This window comes from Melitaea cinxia, chromosome 6 (assembly GCF_905220565.1).
Source record: "Melitaea cinxia chromosome 6, ilMelCinx1.1, whole genome shotgun sequence".
NCBI classification, from domain to species: Eukaryota; Metazoa; Arthropoda; class Insecta; order Lepidoptera; family Nymphalidae; genus Melitaea; species Melitaea cinxia.
The window spans coordinates 2,490,044-2,510,249 of NC_059399.1; the positions used below are offsets into that span (position 1 = coordinate 2,490,044).

At 36.0% G+C, this 20,206-nt stretch overlaps 1 protein-coding gene across 1 annotated transcript in view; it reads right to left on the minus strand.

The window, feature by feature from the left end:
* Positions 1-716: 716 nt before the first annotated feature.
* The window catches only part of LOC123654178, a 155,768-nt gene continuing 136,278 nt past the window's right edge, over positions 717-20,206 (minus strand). Inside the window, exons 5-8 of the mRNA XM_045590100.1 lie at positions 12,164-12,242; positions 10,895-11,063; positions 1,666-2,016; positions 717-1,328 (exon numbers count right to left, since the gene is read on the minus strand). Of these exons, the coding sequence (XP_045446056.1) occupies positions 989-1,328; positions 1,666-2,016; positions 10,895-11,063; positions 12,164-12,242 (939 nt within the window). The 3' untranslated portion in view covers positions 717-988. The remainder of the gene's footprint in view (positions 1,329-1,665; positions 2,017-10,894; positions 11,064-12,163; positions 12,243-20,206) is intronic.

The following is a 20,206-nucleotide window of genomic DNA, read 5'->3' on the forward strand; positions in this document are numbered from 1 at the left end:
CACACATTCGTTATATAAACCTTAACAATATACAGAGTGGAACGTATGATTAGATTAATACTTATTTTATTAATATTCATTAATATTATTTCGCAAAGAAATGCCAATATGAAGTACGACACATTCATTTTGTATTTTAAAATAAATACACTTAAAGCAATAAGAATGTTAGCTGTATTATTTAATATAATTCAAAATATTTCTTTTTTGATTTATTTATTAATCTATATTTTTTTTATAAAGCTATCATATGAATAAGACATTTTAGTGAGTTTTTATAAAGTGCGTTAAAATAAGCTGTTATTCTTTTAATGCTTTACTTGATTTATCTTACTGACTAGGTCGTTACTCTACATAATTTTGCTTACAAATTCAAAAAAAAAAATTAGTTGGTTAAATAAAACATAGAAGTAAAAAAAGAACTCAATTAATAGCCGCAATGGGACTACAATAATCATATGAAAAATTGTAACAAGAATTTCATCCTTTATCATAAATATTTTAGACAAGAGATGTCATCCTAACTTACACTTTGACAGCCTAAGACTTAGTACACACGATTTATAGTAAAGCGTTCACTCGGAACTTCACAATGAAGTAATTCTTAAAATTATAATAAAATATTTTATAAAAAATAAATACTTGTAAATAACATAAGTTCTATAGAAGATTCTTTGCGCATTGGGTGGGTATTGTGGAAAAATGACACTCTCAGACCTTATTCACAAGACCATTTATAAACAAAAAACAATAAGAAAACTAGAATTAAGTTGGCAGTTTTTCTCAAACAGAAACAAAGTAACTAAAAGGAAAAGACAGATAACGTAAAGTGTTGTAAACTTTTAAAAAAATTAAAAAAATACAACGTAAATAAACCATAAAAAGAGCTTGCGGAAGTACTAAAAGAGATTTAGAATTTCGAAGCGCGAAGGTTCTGATTGGGAGGAACTTAGGGAATACTTATTGAATCTCATTCTGAGACACAGCATTACCAAATGCCGCGGGTCGGTCGCGGGAGGACAACGGGCGCGGGCGGCGGCATCATATCGAACTCCTCAACAATGGTCTTAGGATGAAGAGCGCTGATGTTGTTGTCGATTGTATACGTTCTGGCATGTGCGCGTGCTATGATCGGTTGGGAGTCGTTGACCAGCCATTCGTCTCTGTCGTGCATGCGCCTGCGCCGTGCGATCTGTCGGTCGCGAAGGTGCTTCAGGCGAGAGAGGTGTACCTTCACCTGCTGAGCACTGAGACCCGTGTGGCCGGAGTTGAGGATGTCTGCGTTGTACTTGTAAGAGCCCTCGGGATCGCGACGGTTCCATTGGTAACTGTAACATTTTTTAAAGATATGTTAATTTTGTGACACTATATTGCAAAGAAAAATTTGTATCGTTTGTTGATAAACGCATTTTTTATAGTTAACCAAATCCTTCCTAGGATTTAGGATTTTGCATTTCTGAAATAGTTAGAAGAATTATTACATGTTTTTCCAATAAAATATTCGTGAATTCTAAAAAAAGGAAGTAGTTTCAACTGAAGATACTCGAATAGCAGACAAGCTAACATGACTAACTGATAGACATTATTTTATAATATATTGGACCTTTTTTTCAAATATTGGTAAGGAGAAATTTTTTATGCATGGTATATAAATATTTAACATACCCTGGGAATGGTCTCGTAAGCCTTCTCTGCGCGTTCGGTCTAGATCTCTTCCTCAGTTCATTTGGTCGTAGGTCGTAAGCTTTTGGGTTGTTGCGGATCGGTTTTTTGTTTCCTCGTCGAAGCGGATTGGGATGGAGGTCGTAGGACTTGGGGTTAAGAATAGGGTTACTGGTGACGTCATTGGTCCTAGGATCATCGATCTCCCTGCTCGTACTTGGCGCGGTTATCTCGTTGATCTTCCCCATCCTCTGGTACCGTGTACGAAGTTCTGTCAGTTTCGATTTGGGAACTTTTTTCAATTTCGTCTGGCAAATGAACTGTCGTGGTTCGAAGCAATTGCGCGGTGCCCACCTGGAAGTCAAACAATTTATATTAGTATAGGAAGTATGGTAAATTTAATTGTTATCGTTTGCAACTGTTCAAGTTAATGTTAATAAGCAGCTTCTATTAAAAATAATTTAGTGATTTTTATTCTGCTGTGTGTTAATGCAGTAAAGAATATAGTCAACTTCTCTCTTCCCGTGGTTGTCGTGAGAGGCGACTAAGGGATAACACAGTGCCACTACCACCTTGGAATTTAAAAACCCGACCGGTGGCGGGATAACCATCCAACTGCTGGCTTTGAAATACACAGGCCGAAGACGGGCAGCAGCGTCTTCGGTGAGACAGAGCCAGCTCTGCGGTCACCAACCCGCCTGCCCAGTGTGGTGACTATGAGTAATACACAAGAGTTCACGCTATTTTTGGCGCGAACTTGTGGAGGCCTATGCCCAGTAGTGGACTGCGATAGGCTAAAGTGTGAGGTGACTCTGTTAATATTAACATTATAAAGCAGTATAAAAAAAATAAAAACAATAATTCTTTTATCATACTAATGTCATTTTCAACGAACTTTATAAGTCGAATAAACAATCAATTGTTACATGTAAATATTATCATCACGTAATTGTTTAGCGAGTGTAAGAAGCGGTGTATTACAAGCATGAAGCGTCGCATGCATTCCATACAAGCGTCAATGATTTGTATGTCGCTTATGCACGCTTTTGCTTGAATATGCACGTCGAAATAATGAATGAAGACAATCACTTGAGTCGAATTTCGGTTTAGTGCTTTTCGTGTCATTAGTTATTTTACTTGACGTATGAGTAATTACTTTTTGTAAGGCATTCCGTTGAATTCGACTTGGGTCTCGTAAAGGTTTTTGACGTGGTGTTTTAAAATTAAATTTATTTCACAATTGGTATTACCGTCTTTTAAATATGTATTTTTTTATTTCGATTTGTATTAAGTTTTTAAAGCAATGTAATTTCTTGTAAATGTTCCTTAATATGAAAGTTATATTTCATTGGGGTATTTTGAAAGGATTTAAAGGTAGCATATTTTATCAAACGTTTTCAAAAGATGTCTAAAATTTGTAGAATTTAGGTTTTCAAATACGTATTTGTTGTAATAATAATAATAATAAAAACTCTTTATTGTACACCACAAAGAAACTTTACAAAAAAGTGATACGTGCAAAGAAAGATGTACAAAGGCGGTCTTATCGCGGTGTAATTTAAGGAATAATTTTATAGTGTTGTGGTATTAAGATTGTAAAGAGCTGTATATCGTCTTAGAAAGACATTAAAACTAAATTATTTATTCATAGCGTTTTAAACGAACACTGTACTAGTTGGCTTTGGAGATCATAGAATATCAGGTAACAATCCGAATAATTTATCACTTACAATAAAAGTTAAGGATGGCAAGGAAAATTATTTGAGTACAATTTGGTTTATGAACAGTAATGAAAACCTTAAAATAGAAAGTAAACAACTGCATTATCATACACACATATAAATATAAAAAACTGATTAAAGAAAATGTAATTGTCACCAGAAATACGAGTACTCAGAAATTATTGAATTGTTTTAGTAACGTGTCACGTAATCGAGTCAATTGAGCAAGGTGATGCAAACAGACATCTGTTCGCTATCAACGAATTGAAGCTTAGGTCAACTGGTTTGACATTTAATTTACACGTCGCTTCTAAGTAACCGTCCGTCAAGCATGTTCTTAGTATTGTTCATTGTTCGTTTAAGTTGACTGTCCACTGTATAAGATAAATATAGCGCTGTCTATTACAGAAATGGTAGTTTTATTAGGAATATCAAGGAGCTCCGTAAACTCAACCAAATCCGAAGTAAGGCTTTTAAATAACTTTTTATAAGAGTGTTCCAGAGTTTGTGAGAGTTTCCAGCGGGGATCGAACCTGTATCGTTACGGGTTTCTGTAAAGAACTCACTATAGACGGCGCCACGGTTCGTTTAAACCGAATATAAAAATCATCATATCAAAAATTTCGATCTAGCGGGTACATCGTTCCATAGCTTAATTGGCTAGAGCACCGACATGGTCAGTCGGAGATGCAGGTTCGATCCCCGCTGGAACGGTCGATTTTTAATATGATATTAAAAAATGTTTACAATAGTTTATATTTGTACCCGTAACCCGTACCTGTTCTCTCAATAAAAGTATATATATTTTTTATTCAATTGACATATTCGTAGAAGTGCATTAAACAGCCAAACAACTAAAGTAACACGCGTAATAGCTTAAAAAAATACGATTGAATTGAGAACCGCCTCCTTTTTTGAAATCGGTTAAAATAAGATAATATAGCCTACAGTTGCGCGACGTGATTCATTCAGTGGACGCTGTCTCAATAACATTGGATCTAAATTAGAAATCTGAACGATAATAATGTGATGAATTTATGAGCACCTAAAAATTTCCGAGAACAATATAAACGTGTTATATTTCATCTTTGTTATTTTAAAATATCTGTCGTAAATGATATTTAAATTGGTTCAAAATAATAAAATAGTCTAACATTTCTGATTTTTGCTGATTTGCAATATTGAACATTTTTACTGTCTCCTTTGATTATTTAATAACACCGTGATAACGGTTAAATTCAACGAAACCAGCTGCACCCATCCCGCCAGCCTGCAGTGGAGCAGCTTGGTGGATTAAGCTCCAATTTTTCTCCTACACGGAGAAAGAGACCTATGGCTAGCAGTGGGATATTACACACAGGCTTAATTGCGATTTTGTGTTTTTGATTTCAACACGTCCTTAATTATTTTAGTAAAATGTTTCTAACATACCGAAAGGAAATGAAATGTTCTCTGTGAAAATATCTCACCTCGAAAATGTTTAAAATACTTTAAAATAATGTATTGTAATTCTGAATCATTAGCTAAGTATGTAATAAACTGTACAATTATCCCCTTGTATCCGCAGAGAACTTGTGTTCCAGTCTACCGAACTATATACTTTGTTAAGTGATTATGTATAATTCGCAAACACCCCTAAAATCCATTCGGTCCCTTGAATTCACTCCAGATTATTACAACCCGAAAATGAGTTTAATAATCACATCTGCAGCGCTAAGGGCTCACAATAGCCCTGCGCTGTTCCAACATGTAACTATCGTTAAATTTAATATCGTTTTCGTTGCAACGTTCTTTGTCAAATAATAAATGTTATGCAGTGGTTTTATTTTAAATTGTATGGTTTAATGGTCGTCTGGGCTACGTTTACTTTTGGGTTGATTTTTTTTTAAATTCATTCATACTTCAAAGGTCATACTATTCTTATTTGGAACATTACCACAGCTTAATTTTTAATTTTTTTATTATTAATTTTTGAAATGTATCAAACATATAATAAATATACAATATACGTCATTTTACAAATTAAAACTTTAAAAATAAATTCTTATTTTTGTAAAAGTAAAGCTAGCTCCTAGCTAGCTAAAAAGCGAAACTTCGCAGTTATGCTTTTGAAAAATAATATGTAAACTGTGTTTTAGTACAAAATTAGTAGCATGTTGCATAAAATACAGCGTCCCTAAGTCCACACACCTTTACAAACTATGTAATTCTGCACCGAATAATATGCTTTATCTATTTTTTTTAAATAAAAAGTTTAAATTTATGTTCAGACAATTTCAAAATTGTTTGTGGCATTTTATTGTACATGCGAATACCATAACACAGAAAGGAGACGTTTACTTTGCGTAGTCGGAAACTTGGAGTTACAATTTTGTTATTCCTTCTCATGTTTACAATGCGATTATTACTATTTATTTTAAAACAATGAATATTCTGTATGTGTATGTTACTATTATTGTCTGAGAAAGGTTTATTGTCTTTCGGGAGGATCGTCGGAGAACTCTTTCCCGACGAACCCGAGGGCTTCGTGCCCCCCAGGATGGCTCGGCAGACGCCGGACGAGGAGGAGGGTGTTCCCCCACCCGTCACAGAGGCTGAAATGGAGGCGGCATTGTCCCGCCTTCGGAGTAAGAAGAGGGCGCCGGATCCAGACGGGGTGCACGGGAGAGTACTTGCGATCGCTCTCGGGCACCTCGGCAACAGCCTCCGGGAACTTTTTGACCGCTGCCTGCGGTCTGGTCAGTTCCCGGGGGCCTGGAAGGAGGGTCGGCTCTGCCTACTTTCTAAGGCAGGGCGGACCCCGGACTCGGCTTCGTCGGTGCGACCGGTGGTGTTGCTGAACGAAGCTAAGAAACTCTTGGAGAGAATAGTGGGTTCCCGGCTCGTTCAGCACCTGGAGGAAGGCTCGGGACCCGGACTATCAGAATCTCAATTCGGGTTTCGAGCACGCCGGTCGACAATCGATGCCCTCAAACGCCTGCGGGCGGTGACGGGTGAGGCGGAATAAGGGAGGGAGGTGGTGGTCGCGGTGTCGTTGGACATCGCGAACGCCTTCAACAGCCTCCCGCACGCAGTGATACGGGAGGCACTGAAATTCTTCGGAGTGCCCCCGTATCTAGGGAGGCTGTTGGAGGCGTACCTCTCCGATCGGAAAGTAGGCCTCGAGAATCGGTCGGGGTCCGTGGAGTGGCGGCGAGTCGGCTGTGGTGTCCCGCAAGGATCGGTGCTGGGCCCGATCTTGTGGGACATTGGTTACGACTGGGTCCTGCGAGGCCGTCTCCTCCCCGGGATGGGTGTCATCTGCTACGCGGATGACACCCTCGTTTACTCTCGGGGACGAGACTACAAGGAGGCGGCGCGGCTGGCCGAGGTCGGACTCGACCTCGTGATCAGCCGCATAAAGAGTTTGGGGCTTCGGGTCAGAATTGACAAGACCGAAGCCCTCCTCTTCCGCGGGACCGGACGTAAGGGACCCCCACCGGGGGCTACCCTACAGATCGGAGAGGGGAGGGTCAGGATGAGCTCCCAAATCAAATATCTGGGGCTCATCCTTGACGGAGGGTGGACCTTCGGCCCACACTTCGCTGTGGTGGGACCGAAGGTCGTGAAGGTGGCGAGTGCACTGGGCAGACTCCTCCCGAACCTCGGAGGACCCAGCGCCGCCAGCAGGCAGCTATATTCCGGAGTCTGCCGGAGTATGGCGACGTACGGTGCCCCGGTTTGGGCGGATCGCCTCACTGCGAGGAATAAGGCCGCGCTGCGGTCTGCGCAGAGGATCATCGCGGTGAGGGTGATCCGGGGGTACCGTACGGTATCGTGGGCTGCAGCTACTGCTCTAGCCGGCGATCCCCCGTGGGAACTCGTGGCGGAGGTCCTTGCCGAGACCTACTCATACGTCTCGGGTAGGAGGGCTCTCGGTGAGAACCCCACGTTGGACGGGATCCTACGGGTGCGCCGGATGGAGCAAGAAGCACTAATGCGGAGGTGGGGGGAGGACCTGGCGGAGCAGCCGTATGGCACACGCGTAACGGCTGCCTTGCGCCCGGTCCTTGAGCGGTGGATGCGCCGTAAGCGGAAACCCCTCACCTTCCGTCTGACGCAGGTTCTCACCGGGCACGGCTGCTTTGGTGAATACTTGTGTCGGACGGCCCAAAGGGAGCCGACGAATGAATGTCACGATTGTGGCGCGGCGGTGGACTCTGCCCAGCACACCCTCGAGGTGTGCCCGAGATGGGCGGCGCTACGTCGCGATCTGACGACAGTCCTCGGAGGGGACTTGTCACTGCCGAGCGTTATCACCGCGATGCTCGGCGACGACGAGTCCTGGAAGGCGATGGTCTCCTTCTGCGAGACAGTAATGTCCCAGAAGGAGAACGACGAGCGGATGAGAGAGGGGGCCGCCGACGAGGCCTCCGTCCGCAGGCGACGAACGGGGGTGCGTAGGAGGCGCTACTTAATGCGTTTCCAGTAACGCCCCTGTGCCCGTGTCGGGCCGGGATGGGAACCCGGTCCTGCTAGACATGGCGTCGTCGGGATTGTTCAGAGGTGAGCCGGACAGTCCCATGGAGGAGAAGTCTTTTCGCCGAGGCCAGCCTGTCGCTGGAGGGATCCTGTTGCCTGCAGATCCGGGACCCTCCAATTAAAGCGGCTGAAGGCTCCCGCAGGGGTTTTGGTCGGTAGTGCACCCCCAAGTCCTAAGCCGACATACGGTCTAGGAATGCCTACCCGGGCATCCTGGATATCACCCGTAAATGGGTTACCCTGCGATATCAAAAAAAAAAAAAAAAGTTTATTGTCTTGAGGTTAAAATCATTAGAAACAGGATAAAAAAAAAATTGTATGAAGTACCTTGATTCGTTTTCAAATTGAAATAATTCTCAGCGGGTAGTCAAATGACAGTATTAGAAATAATTGAATATTCTAGGTTTTTTTATTTTATTAAAAGTTTAAAAGATTCAGAATTTAAAAGAGCTATTTGTTTTTAATTTTCAAATTCTCTAGTGTTAATAAGACAATATTTGATTTTTAGTTTGTTTGACTTAGATAAACTAAAAAACTTATTGAACGATTTAAAAAAAATCTTTTAGCAGTGGAATGTATCGTTGAGTGAGATGCGATATAGTTTAGCTTGGTATTCACAACTTAGGACGGTTTGTGTTACGAGTTTATTTATTTATAAATAATTATATAGTCCGTGTTTTGTGATTTATTACAAAGATAATATCAAAAAGGAAACGGTTCCAGATATCGATTTATAAAATGCAACACAACATAGAAAATACTGCACATAATTTTGGTTTTATTGGATTTCGAATGTATGTTTAGGGTTGTACTCGATGTGTCACCGCGCTTAATCTCGTGGCCTTGATTCCCCCTCGCTTATTTCGGTCACTGTATGGACAGTTGTTCAAGTTAATGCAATTTTGAACATGCACATATATTTGTACGTAGTTTTGGTACATACACTCAAGCATGTAAAAATCCTAATGTCAGAAGTTTTTAAGTTGCTGTCATTTTGTACTCTATAACTATGTATATGGTGAAATAAATGTAGGTAATATTTTTATAGACACAGCTGCTTCACAATTATTTGTTAACGAAATATTACGATTTTATTTCAATTACTTTGCCTTTTTGCTCTTGCACATGATGTTCATGTGTTTTTTTTTTGTTGAAGTAGAACATCTTTACTTAAGCTTGACTTGGGGAATAAGTTGGTGAATATGTGACAGAGCGTTGCGAAAAGTGTGATCGGGCGAGGTGAACAGAGCAAGAGAGAAAGGGAGGTGCAAGCACATATTTTCTTTCTCTCTTTTTCTTATAGCCAGTTAAGTTTCGTTTATCTAAGACACAGTGCAGGCCTATTGTGCAGAAGTTTTACTTCAGTCATGTGGTCTGAAGCTCGTTTTTTATTAAGTGACATTTATAATACAGCTATAATTACGTTACAATCGCATAAAATTTTTTTCGGTTTTATTTTATCTAAATTTTTAATACAGTGAATATTCTGCCACTTTAGGCTAGAACATAGCAAACACGAAATAAATACTAAAAGCCGTTGACGTCAGCTGGAATTTTCCAAATAATCTTACTGTACCATCACCACTAATTAAATTTATTATACAATATAGTATTTACATTGTACATTTAACCTTAGCGACATTTAAATCTCTTTTAACTTTTGCGACAGTTATAAATTTAGTTACGTTCATAATAAATCTTAATCTAACCTTTTGTGGCAAAAAGGTTATAAAAGCAACAGCGTAGTTGTTTGTATGATGTGATTGTTGTCGTTTCTTAAACAGTTTTAATAATTTATGTTCACGATTTTGATAAATATATGGATAACTAGGCATCGGCAAACGTATATATATAATGAAAATTTAGGATTGTATGTATTTTTTAATACCAAATCATAATAAAATAAAAATAAAATTGTCAAAACTATAAAAAATATTGAGGGGTTGGTCACCCTTATCATTTAGGGGTATGAAAAATAGATGTTGGTCGATTCTCAGACCTACCCGATATGCATACAAAATTTCGTTAAAATCGCTCTATCCGCTTCGGAGGAGTATGTTAACTAAAATTATGACACGAGAATTTTACATATAAGACTAACTCTGTTATTAAAATTAATTCCCTTTCAATCCCCTTATTATAACTTAGGGGTATGAAAAATAGATGTTGGTCGATTCTCAGACCTACCCTGCCTACAAAACCTATCCTGCATACAAAATTTCGTCAAAATCGCTCTATCCGTTTCGGAGGAGTATGTTAACTAAGATTATGACACGAGAATTGTATCTATAAGATTAACGTAATGATCAAAATTTTTACCAAAAGAAAACTCCTCAGAATAGGAGTTTGAATGTAGCGTTGTATTTTTAAATTTTTCTGTTTATATAGAGAAAATTTTTAAGGGATTATTCGTTCAAATGATATTTAGTTTACTTAGTCCAATGGTAAGTAAGCTGGTAATAACTATGAAAAACAATCTTTTCAGTATTAAATTACAATAAACACTTATTAATAATTTGATTCTTCACGCTTCGCTTCAGCTTGAATTCCATTCCACTGCTGGGCATAGGGCTCTTTCCCCCTATAGGAGAAGGATCAGAGCTTAATCCACCACGCTGCTACAATGCGGGTTGGCTACTACAATGCCGATTGGCGGATATATTCCTTACTATGAGTAACGATCGCTCTATCAGGTGTATATAACAAAAACCGGGAGTGACGGCTGACGGACGTGCTCTCCGAGGCACGGTGGGGAGACCCACAAGGACTGCACAATTTGATTCTTTGAGTACTAATATTTATACGACCAAAATTTTATTACATAATATGTATCGAAAATTATAGATTTTAATCTATTTCGTAAATACAAAAACAAATCATATTAATTATATGATTATAATATATGAACGTCACAGTAACAGTTCATTTTGTGTTAATACAAAGAAAAAAACATACCCTGTTTGTTCAAAAATGTCAAACAATAGTCTTACCTATACAGGAGCTCAGGAGTCATGGCTATGCAGTGCCACTGCAGCTCCTCGGGGGACAACTTCTTCATCTTGGAGAAGGACTGGTAGTGCATCTGACGGAGCTCACCTCCCCACTTCCACGCTCGCGACCCGTAGTCATAGATACCTCCGATCCAGCGACTAGCTTTTTCTAAGAAGAACAGTGCAACATTTTAGTAATATGCAGATTTAAACTTTAATTTGTGAACTTTAAAGATTAAAGTTTTTAAGCTTTCACGATCACAACACTTTTGATTTCACGAAACATGTCTGAAATCTGTCACGTCAAAGAGTCACCCGTGACTATGGCGTCTGCAACATTGTCGTAACATCGGGAGTTTTAAAATTACTATCGCGGTTAGTCTTATAAAATCGATTGTTTAAAGGTTAAATTGGCTTGTATATATCTTGAGTAAGGCAATTGATTGTTAAGGTATTACGATTCTTGGGCTTAAGTATATTTAAGTTATTTGAACGTGAAATAACAAATTTAAAAAAGTGTTAGTATCAGCTCCGACTCACGACTGGAGTTTACTCAGTAGTGAGTCTCAGAGTGGAGTTTTTCAGATCGGCCTTTTAAATTGGCATAAAAAGGCTTATTATTTTAAGCAAAAGATTAATACCATATGAAAAGGTAAATATACGAATCAAATAACGCCATCTATCAATGATACGTTACGACGAAATGGCGTTATTAGAAATAACGCCTTATTAGAAAACGTTGTTACGCCGTTAGACTTTACGCGATAGATGGCGTTACGATAAACGTAAGGAGGTCATTCGTCCAGTAGATTTTACGGCGCATTTTTTTAAAACCGGGGCCAAATTAGGGTATGATGGGGCTGGCATGTCTGTGTAGACAAAAGTCCCTAAAAAAAATAAAGAATTAAAAAAAAAACCGGGGCCTTATATGAAAATCGATTTTTAAGGAGTAAACATTAATAAACTCCAAAAATCAATAATATGGAGTAATAGTCATTATTATGAAAGTACCAGTGAAAGGCATTTATGTATATTTCGATATATTTATTTATACATTGCTGTATTTAATTTATTATTTGTTGCTTATTTATTTTTTTCGAAAATTGAATTTGCTGTTTTTTTTTCGATTTTGCACATTTAGAAACGTCTGCTCTTGTACGTCCAGAGATTTGATGGTAGAGAAAGGGGCTTTTGGCATTAAGCCCGTCTTTTATATAATTCAATGTGTTGTGCAATAAAGCATAAATAAATAAGCTTCTAAATCCTTACCAACATCTGGTTTATTGAGGTAGTTTCGTAAGTTTCTGTCTTCCCATCGCGCTGGTACCGACAAGTTGCTATCTCGGTCCTGAAACAAATAAAAAAAAAATGATTTAATAAATAATAAAAGCAGACTCACTGTGGCGTGGAGTAGAGAATTTAGTTCTGAACTCTAAATTTATAGAAGAGTTATTTGTCTAGCTGCGGGACATTTTTGTAAACATATCTTCCTATTTTTATGAAACAAAAATAAAAGTTTGTGAAATTCTACACTGTTAGTCATGAGAGTTAATGTTCAACCGTAACTCTAGCGGATAGGATAAACAACTAGATTAGTTTATTTTATCTTAAACGTTTTTTTTACCATCGTTACCTTGAAAAGTCAAAATGTTTGATCAAAGAGACTGAATAATTAACAAGTTAACCTACATTCGTACACTTTAATTTATAGTAAAACAGAAAAAAAATCTTAAAGATTTTTAAAATATATTAATGTCTATATTTAATTTTTAAACATTTTCTTAATCTAAATTTATTAACATAGTACGGATATTTTATTTAAAGATAAATATTTTTATTTTTAATTCTGTCGTGTTATATGAATATAATATACAAAAATTAGCTCCTTACTAAAATAGTTGTGATTATAACTATTTGAGAAGAGTTTAAATTCTAGTGTTTAAATCAAATACTTGAAAGTGAAGTCTTTCAATTAATAAGTCCAACAAATACATTTTGATTGAAGGGACGTCAAGCTTAAATGAGAGAATTTTAAATTTATTTATTAAGGATGGTAAACAAGAATGAAATATAATTAAAAAGGCCAATTACGACAGTACTTTAATACGTTGAATGAAAAATAAAATCGTTTGAAACGTAATAAATACGTTAAAGAGTATATAAATACATATATACATAGTTAAAAGATAGATAGTCAATAAAACTGTCCTAACGAACAACCAGCGTTCTCTCCGATCTGATTTACGATGGGCGGACCATTCCCGTTGCGAGAGAAACTTTGTACTTTGTAACAATAACTAGTGGAACCTAACACAGACATCGAAACATGGTTGAATGGCCAACGAATAACAATATTGCTGGAAAACAAAACATAGTGGTTACGAGAATTAAACAAAGTAAAATGTTATTTACGTGTATCCTGTTGTATTTTCACCTGCGGTTTTAGTTTACGATTTATGATGATTAGACAAATCATAGTAAAGGTTTTTATGTTGCTAATGGCGACATTTGTATTATTTGTGGAACAATAAATGTCACGATAGTTGATCATAAGGTTTTAATTTTTTTTGTCGTTATAATGAATAATTTTAAACTTTTAAGTTGGTAATTCAATTTATAATTCTAATTATAATTATTATAAATTAATTTTATGTTGTAAAATCATTTTTCTCACCACTATTTTGAGGTTTCCTTTTTTTCTGGAATCTCTACATGGAAATAGGTATCGGTCTCTTTCGAACTAAATTTAAAATTTATCAAAGTGAATTGAATTAGTAATATTTTTTATTTAATTTCTGCTCAAAATCTGGAGCAGCCCGACTGGGGAAGTATATCGACCTTACAGAAGATCACAGCTAAATACTACAGTTTTCAAGCAATGTTTATGTAGTGAGTAAAGTGACCAGAACTCCTGGGGAGATTGGGGGTCGGCAACGCGCTCTTGATGATTTTGGTGTTGCATCTAGATTAGCCACGATAATCGCTTACGATGAATATAATAATAAATAATAATCGGTGAGCTGTACACTTGTTTGCCGAACTATAAGTATAGTTGTATATATTATAGAATATAAATTGTACAACTTATATCTTCGATAATTCTATGTATATAAAAATGAATCGCTAAAATGTGAACGAGCAAATCTTTCGAAAGACGTACTACACCAAATTGGATATATATTTTTTGTTAATCATCGCAAGGACCAGGTGTGTATAAAAGAAAATTGAAAAAAAAACGATTTATTCACGAAAAAAAAATATGGTAAAAAAGTTCTCTGGGTCAGCTTGTATAATATAATTGTTATTTAAGATATAGCCTATAGATTGTAGATATAAAAGAGGTCACTAAACGTATGTGACTCGCATTATTTTTTGCTGATTCCATTTCCCGTTAAACGTTGTTTGAAGACATCTCATCATCTTATTCTCTATTTACCATTGTCATATGTTGTACATGAATGTATAATTGTAATTGTATGTCAACACGGTACAAACGATTGTAATTAAATATATACATATAAAAGGGGCACACTGTTGTCTATTTAAAAATAATAAATAAAAACTATAATGAATATATTACGAAAATTATTCGAAAACGGGATATTTACCAAGTTTATTATTTTCCCTTTGCGGAGCTCGATATTTCATAATAGAAGTAACCATGTTAATCTAAAATCTTATATAATGAATATATGTTTACCTTTTTATATTTTATCAAAACGACATATTTACCAAGTTTGTCGCTTGTATTTTTCGAGTTTCCGATATTTTGGCACTGTTGCAGGTACCATGGTATACTACAATCGAATCTTTATCATAATAAAAAATTCAAAATTACATAAAATTCTTATGAACGATTCCAAAGGATTTAGAGTTTATTTGTTAACTAGCGACCCGCCCCCTCTTCGCAAAAACAATCAGTGTTCCTGTGTGTATAATACATATGAACTTTAATCTGGAATCACTCTATTTACTACAGAAAACCGCATCAAAATCCGTTGCGCAGTTTTAAAGATCTAGGCATACAGACAGCGGGAAGCGACTTTGTTTTATACTATTTAATGATGACAAAAATATTAGACTCTATAGAAAACGAAAAGAATTTTAAGTATCCTAAAACTTTTATAAATGAAGCAACAATAAATGATTTTGACCTAGTAACCGAAGTCACGGGAACAGTTCATGTTCGACACCATTAGCATTTGTCTCATTTAAATCAGCCTCGCTTCGATCATGATCTCATCAGATCTTCGTCATTGCCAATTGTCCCACTTCGACTCTGTAGTTAATATTGACCATTTCTAAAACTCCTTTTTCTCAACGTACCGCTGACAATTCAATGACTTGTATTGATATTCTTAGAACGCTTGTTCTAGCTGTGTCACAAATCCTATATGTTACGTTACGATAAATGGATTTTATACTTTAACTGTTTATAGATAAGGTTCGTTAGCGATTGCAGTGTAATATGTAATGTTTGTAAGGCTTTTTACTTGATAATCTGCGACATAGCTTTTACGAGGTATTGCTTTCTTTTAAATTAAAGGTATATGTCCAGTGTTTCATTGTCTATTTATATCTATGAGATAAGTTCCTTAGTTTCCTTTGTATGTTTAAGCAATGTAATGTTGTGTTAATTATATCATTCTTATTTTGCTGCTATTTTAAAATCTATGAGTACACACAAGCACAAGCTGAGCCATAAATAAAAAACAAAATAAAAGCCATAACGAATATCTATAATTATTAGGTACTAAGAATGAACCTAAAGTAGGAGTCATGTTGTTATTTCACTTCGCTTCAGCCTGAAATATCCCACTACTGGGTATAGGCCTCTTTTCCCATGTAGGAGAAGGATGAGAGCTTAATCCACCACGCTGCTCCAATGCGGGTTGGCGGATATATTCCCTACTACGAGTAACTTATTAATATTTAGCTATATCAGCCAGCTGTTACTTATTACACAAGCATTAAGTTGCTTATCTTAGGAACAGACGACTTTGTGTGAATGTTATAAGATATTTATTAAAAAAAAAAGTAATATTTTTTACTCATGTCAAAGGGGTTGATGTTTTTCTGCCATTTTCATGGCATTTACAGTATTAATAAGCCTGTTACGGCTGCGAACCCAGCTTACAATGTAGATACGGTACTTCATCTTTTTGTAACAGTTTTCTCTAAGACATCATTTACATAAAGAGCATTAACCTAATTTTAGACGACAAAGATTTTACACAGTTCATGAATCACATACCCTATTTTCATGAGCTGTAAATTAAAAAAAATGGTGTCACTTTATTTATCGCGTATTATATGCGATAGCAATCGTGTCATATAATTGCATAATAAAACACATTTTGAAGGTGAAATGTAAAACAAAAAAAGCTCGAGTGATGCACACGCTTACGCTTATAAAGATAAACAAAATGTACGGAAATTTTCTTATATCTTTCGCTTTTTTGGTTTTTGCTTTAGGGAGAAAAGTTGTTGGCTATTTAAGTTTATGTAATTATGTTTTATATGTTATGTTTTAAACAACTTACTCAGCACGGACATAAACTTTTGGCCTCACAAAGTCAAAGTCAGTAGCTAAAAATAATTTAAAATATATGCATAATTTAAGGTCACTTTAGGAAGATTGCTATACAATGCATTTATGTATGGTATTCTAAAGAAATGATAAATATCTAATGAAAGTATCTCATGTCAATACTGAATGTTATATTTATTTTACTTAACATTGATTTATTTCTTTGGTTTCAAAATCATTAACTTTTTTTTCTAAATATGATTATAAAATTATTGAAATTGATTTCAGTGTTATATTTAAGTGCATCGTGCCAAGCCAGAGCCAAGACTGCCTTAGACGCGGTTGCACCGATCATTTTATGCACGTCAGAATGACTCGAGTAACAGAATGAGTGAGGGTAGGTGACTATCGAACGACGTGCTAGGTGGCGTGATCAGTGCATATGTTGTTTATAAATTCCTTGCTAATTAATTGCCTACGACAGCGCAAGTGCCGACATACATTTTTATTTTAATTATATTTCATATCAGTCGGAATTGTAAGGTGGTTTAAAATTTCTTAATTTTAATTTTCGATTTCTTAACTCCGATAGTTTTGATTCAAATAACCCCTCAGTTAATATTCAAGGGACCCAAGTGATATCTAAAGATACAACACTGATTTAAGTGATATGATCTACAAGTATTTTTATGAACGATGATAAGCGTTTCTTAGAAATTCATCAGCGAAGGCCATCATTATTGACTCGGTTTTGAGATAAGATGGTATTAAGTAGGTCTTGTGGATTTATACAACGGCACTTTGTCATTACATATAAAATACCAATTTACCATGCTTCTACAATTTAGTAGGTACATATATTCGCGCTGTGGATAAATAATCCCTCGTGGGTGAGTTTTACCACAAAGAGTTTTTTTTTAATAATAATAATCAATATCATATTACATTGTGTTCGGTGTTTCATAAAAAAGAAAGCTCTTTCAGCTTCAACTCACACACTGAAATTCACTGAATGTGTGTGACCAAAACATGATGAGTTTCAGTCAGATGAGTCAGAGTTTTGATGATATTCTCGATTTCTTCTTCATCAGGTAACCAATGCTATTTATTGGAATGTGTTCGGATCAAAATATCTGTGCTTTGATTATGTCTCGTCTACACAAATTATACCAAATATTATTTCTTTAACTGTATGTAATTATACTATATGTAGTATATATAAAATTATTATAAAGTAAATTACAAAAAACCTTTAGTAACACAAAACCACTTTGGACAAGTTATTATTGTCTACCTCTAAAGATAAATATTACCATTAATTTAGTACTTTTAAATAAAACCGTGATATTTGTGAGTACAGTAACAATAGTTAATTATAGTTTGCTGCGTACGCGGTCTCCGGAAATCGAATATACAATGCCTATTCGCAAGTTCAATAAGTATTTGGGTGAGTGCTGAGTGTTCATTGTTCGTGGAACGATGATCGGAACCACCTGTTTTGTTCAGTCGTTCCCTCGTTCATTTTAGATCCCGAAGGAACTTGGCATGTAAACAGTACACCTAACAGCTGCTGCATTAATATATCGGTTATGAATTGAAAGGGTTGTGTTACAAGAACTCACACATCGAAGATCATACCGATTTAACTATTGAAGCTGATGAACAGACAAGTCAACCTTGAAATTACTGATATTAATATACAATGTTGGTATTGTATTTATTTACTATAACACTAAATGTATTTCTGAAGTTAAACTTCTTTACGCATGCTTGAGTTGGGGAGTAAGCTGGTGAATGCGTGACGAGAGCGTTATGAAAAGTGTGATCGGCTGAGACGAACGGAGTAAGGGAGAGAGGTGCGATCACATTTTTTTATGTCACTAGGTCGGCAAACAAGCGTACGGCTCAACTGATGGTAAGCGATTACCGTAGCTTATAGACGCCTGCAACACCAGAAGCATCGCAAGCGCTTTACCGACCCAATCCCCAATCCTCCCAGGAGCTCTGGTCAGCTTACTCTCCAACAGGAACACAATACTGCTTGAAAACAGTATTATTTTGCTGTGATCTTCTGTAAGGTCGAGGTATTACCCCAGTCGGGCTGCTCCATATATTGAGCAGGAAATTCCTGCTGTGCCCTAAAGTCAAAAAAGTCAGTTTTTTTCCCCTCTTTCTCTCATAGCCGTTACCTTTCATATACATGTCTAAGATCCAGTGCAGGTCTATTGCTAAAGAAGTTTAAGTTCAGTTGTGGGGTCTAAAATACACTCGTTTTTTTCGTATCCGTATTTTAAATTGAATTATGAATTACCAATTCTATAACCAGTAGTCAAAATATAAAATTACCATTATAATCTCCTATTAAATGTGTTATTTTTATATTATGTAGCAGTAAAGGTATTACATACTGACTGTAGTTAACTGACCATAGCTGCTGTTACTGAATATCAGTTCGTTGACGTCTCTACAGATACGTTTCATCTGGTAAGTAAATTCGTTAAAGCTTAATACCTATTTGCATAATGTTTCATACCTTTTCTTCACTTTATCCAGTTGCATTCAACTAATGCTGCAAATGTCTAGGAGTGATATTACGCAATCAATGAACTTTGGACACTTAATGCCCACCCACGAGAATATTAATCTTGAGTCGGATGTCCGGAATTTGTGTTTTGCATAAATAATCACAAACATCTAGAAAACGACATACAATGACAATCGGTTCGATTCTCACCCAAGCCTGCGTGGTGTTACTTTATATATGTATTTGTTTATACAAATTGTATTTATGCTTACATTTAGTAAAAATACGTAATGTATAGTAATAAGTAAAAATTTTATATTCTAAAACAAATAAAATAAAAATAATATATAATTAAAATAAAAAAAATAATAATAATAAAATAAAGAAATAGATATTAAAGAAACAAATATTAATAACCACTACATACTAAATAATTGCGCAATAATAATATACACAAAATTAATATATCTTTAAAGTACACACATGCCACATCCAGTTTCGCATAGTCTAAGGAATCTTTAAACATAATATTCATTTGTAAACAAACTTTATGTAACTACCTCCAATATTTTTTACATTTTTTTGATTTTACGTAGCTGCCTACTTTTTATGTTTTATGTTTAAACTTTAATTGTTTCTTATGAAAGTGAATTGTATTATTCTTATAAGAAATAAAGTTCTTAAACTAGATGTATCTATTTCTACCTATCCACCTGCCGAGTGTTACCTAAAAAAACAGGTATTTAATACTCCTTAGGAACAGACGACCGTGAGTGTGTGAAAAGAACGAATCAATGTGTGAATACAATCTATATATCCGTTTTCAGTCAAGTCGCAAATAAAATCGCATCTAAATGCATCCCGGGTCGATCATGACCTGATGAATCACGGTCCACTGTGAGTCAAGACTCGACCTCTGAATCGCTTTCTATTTATAAGTATCGAAAAACGTGCATTACGTTTTTAGCTAACTGACACTACGACGTCTTCATGTCTGCTAATCCAGTGCATTTCGTATGCAGCGTCTGGTGTTTTTTTAGGTTTGTGCTGAAGATTTTTTTAGACTGAACTTGTTTTCTACGCTTTAGTATTTTTATTATTTGCTTTACTATAAAACTAATGTTTAAAAAGTGAAACGCGTTTTTGATTACAATATACTTTGAAAATTATATGATTTTTAAAAAGAACAAGAAAAATAATTCTCTTCGTCGTTCCAGTCATTCCGTTCAACCCAAGTGAATTCAGTCGTTTTTTCCAA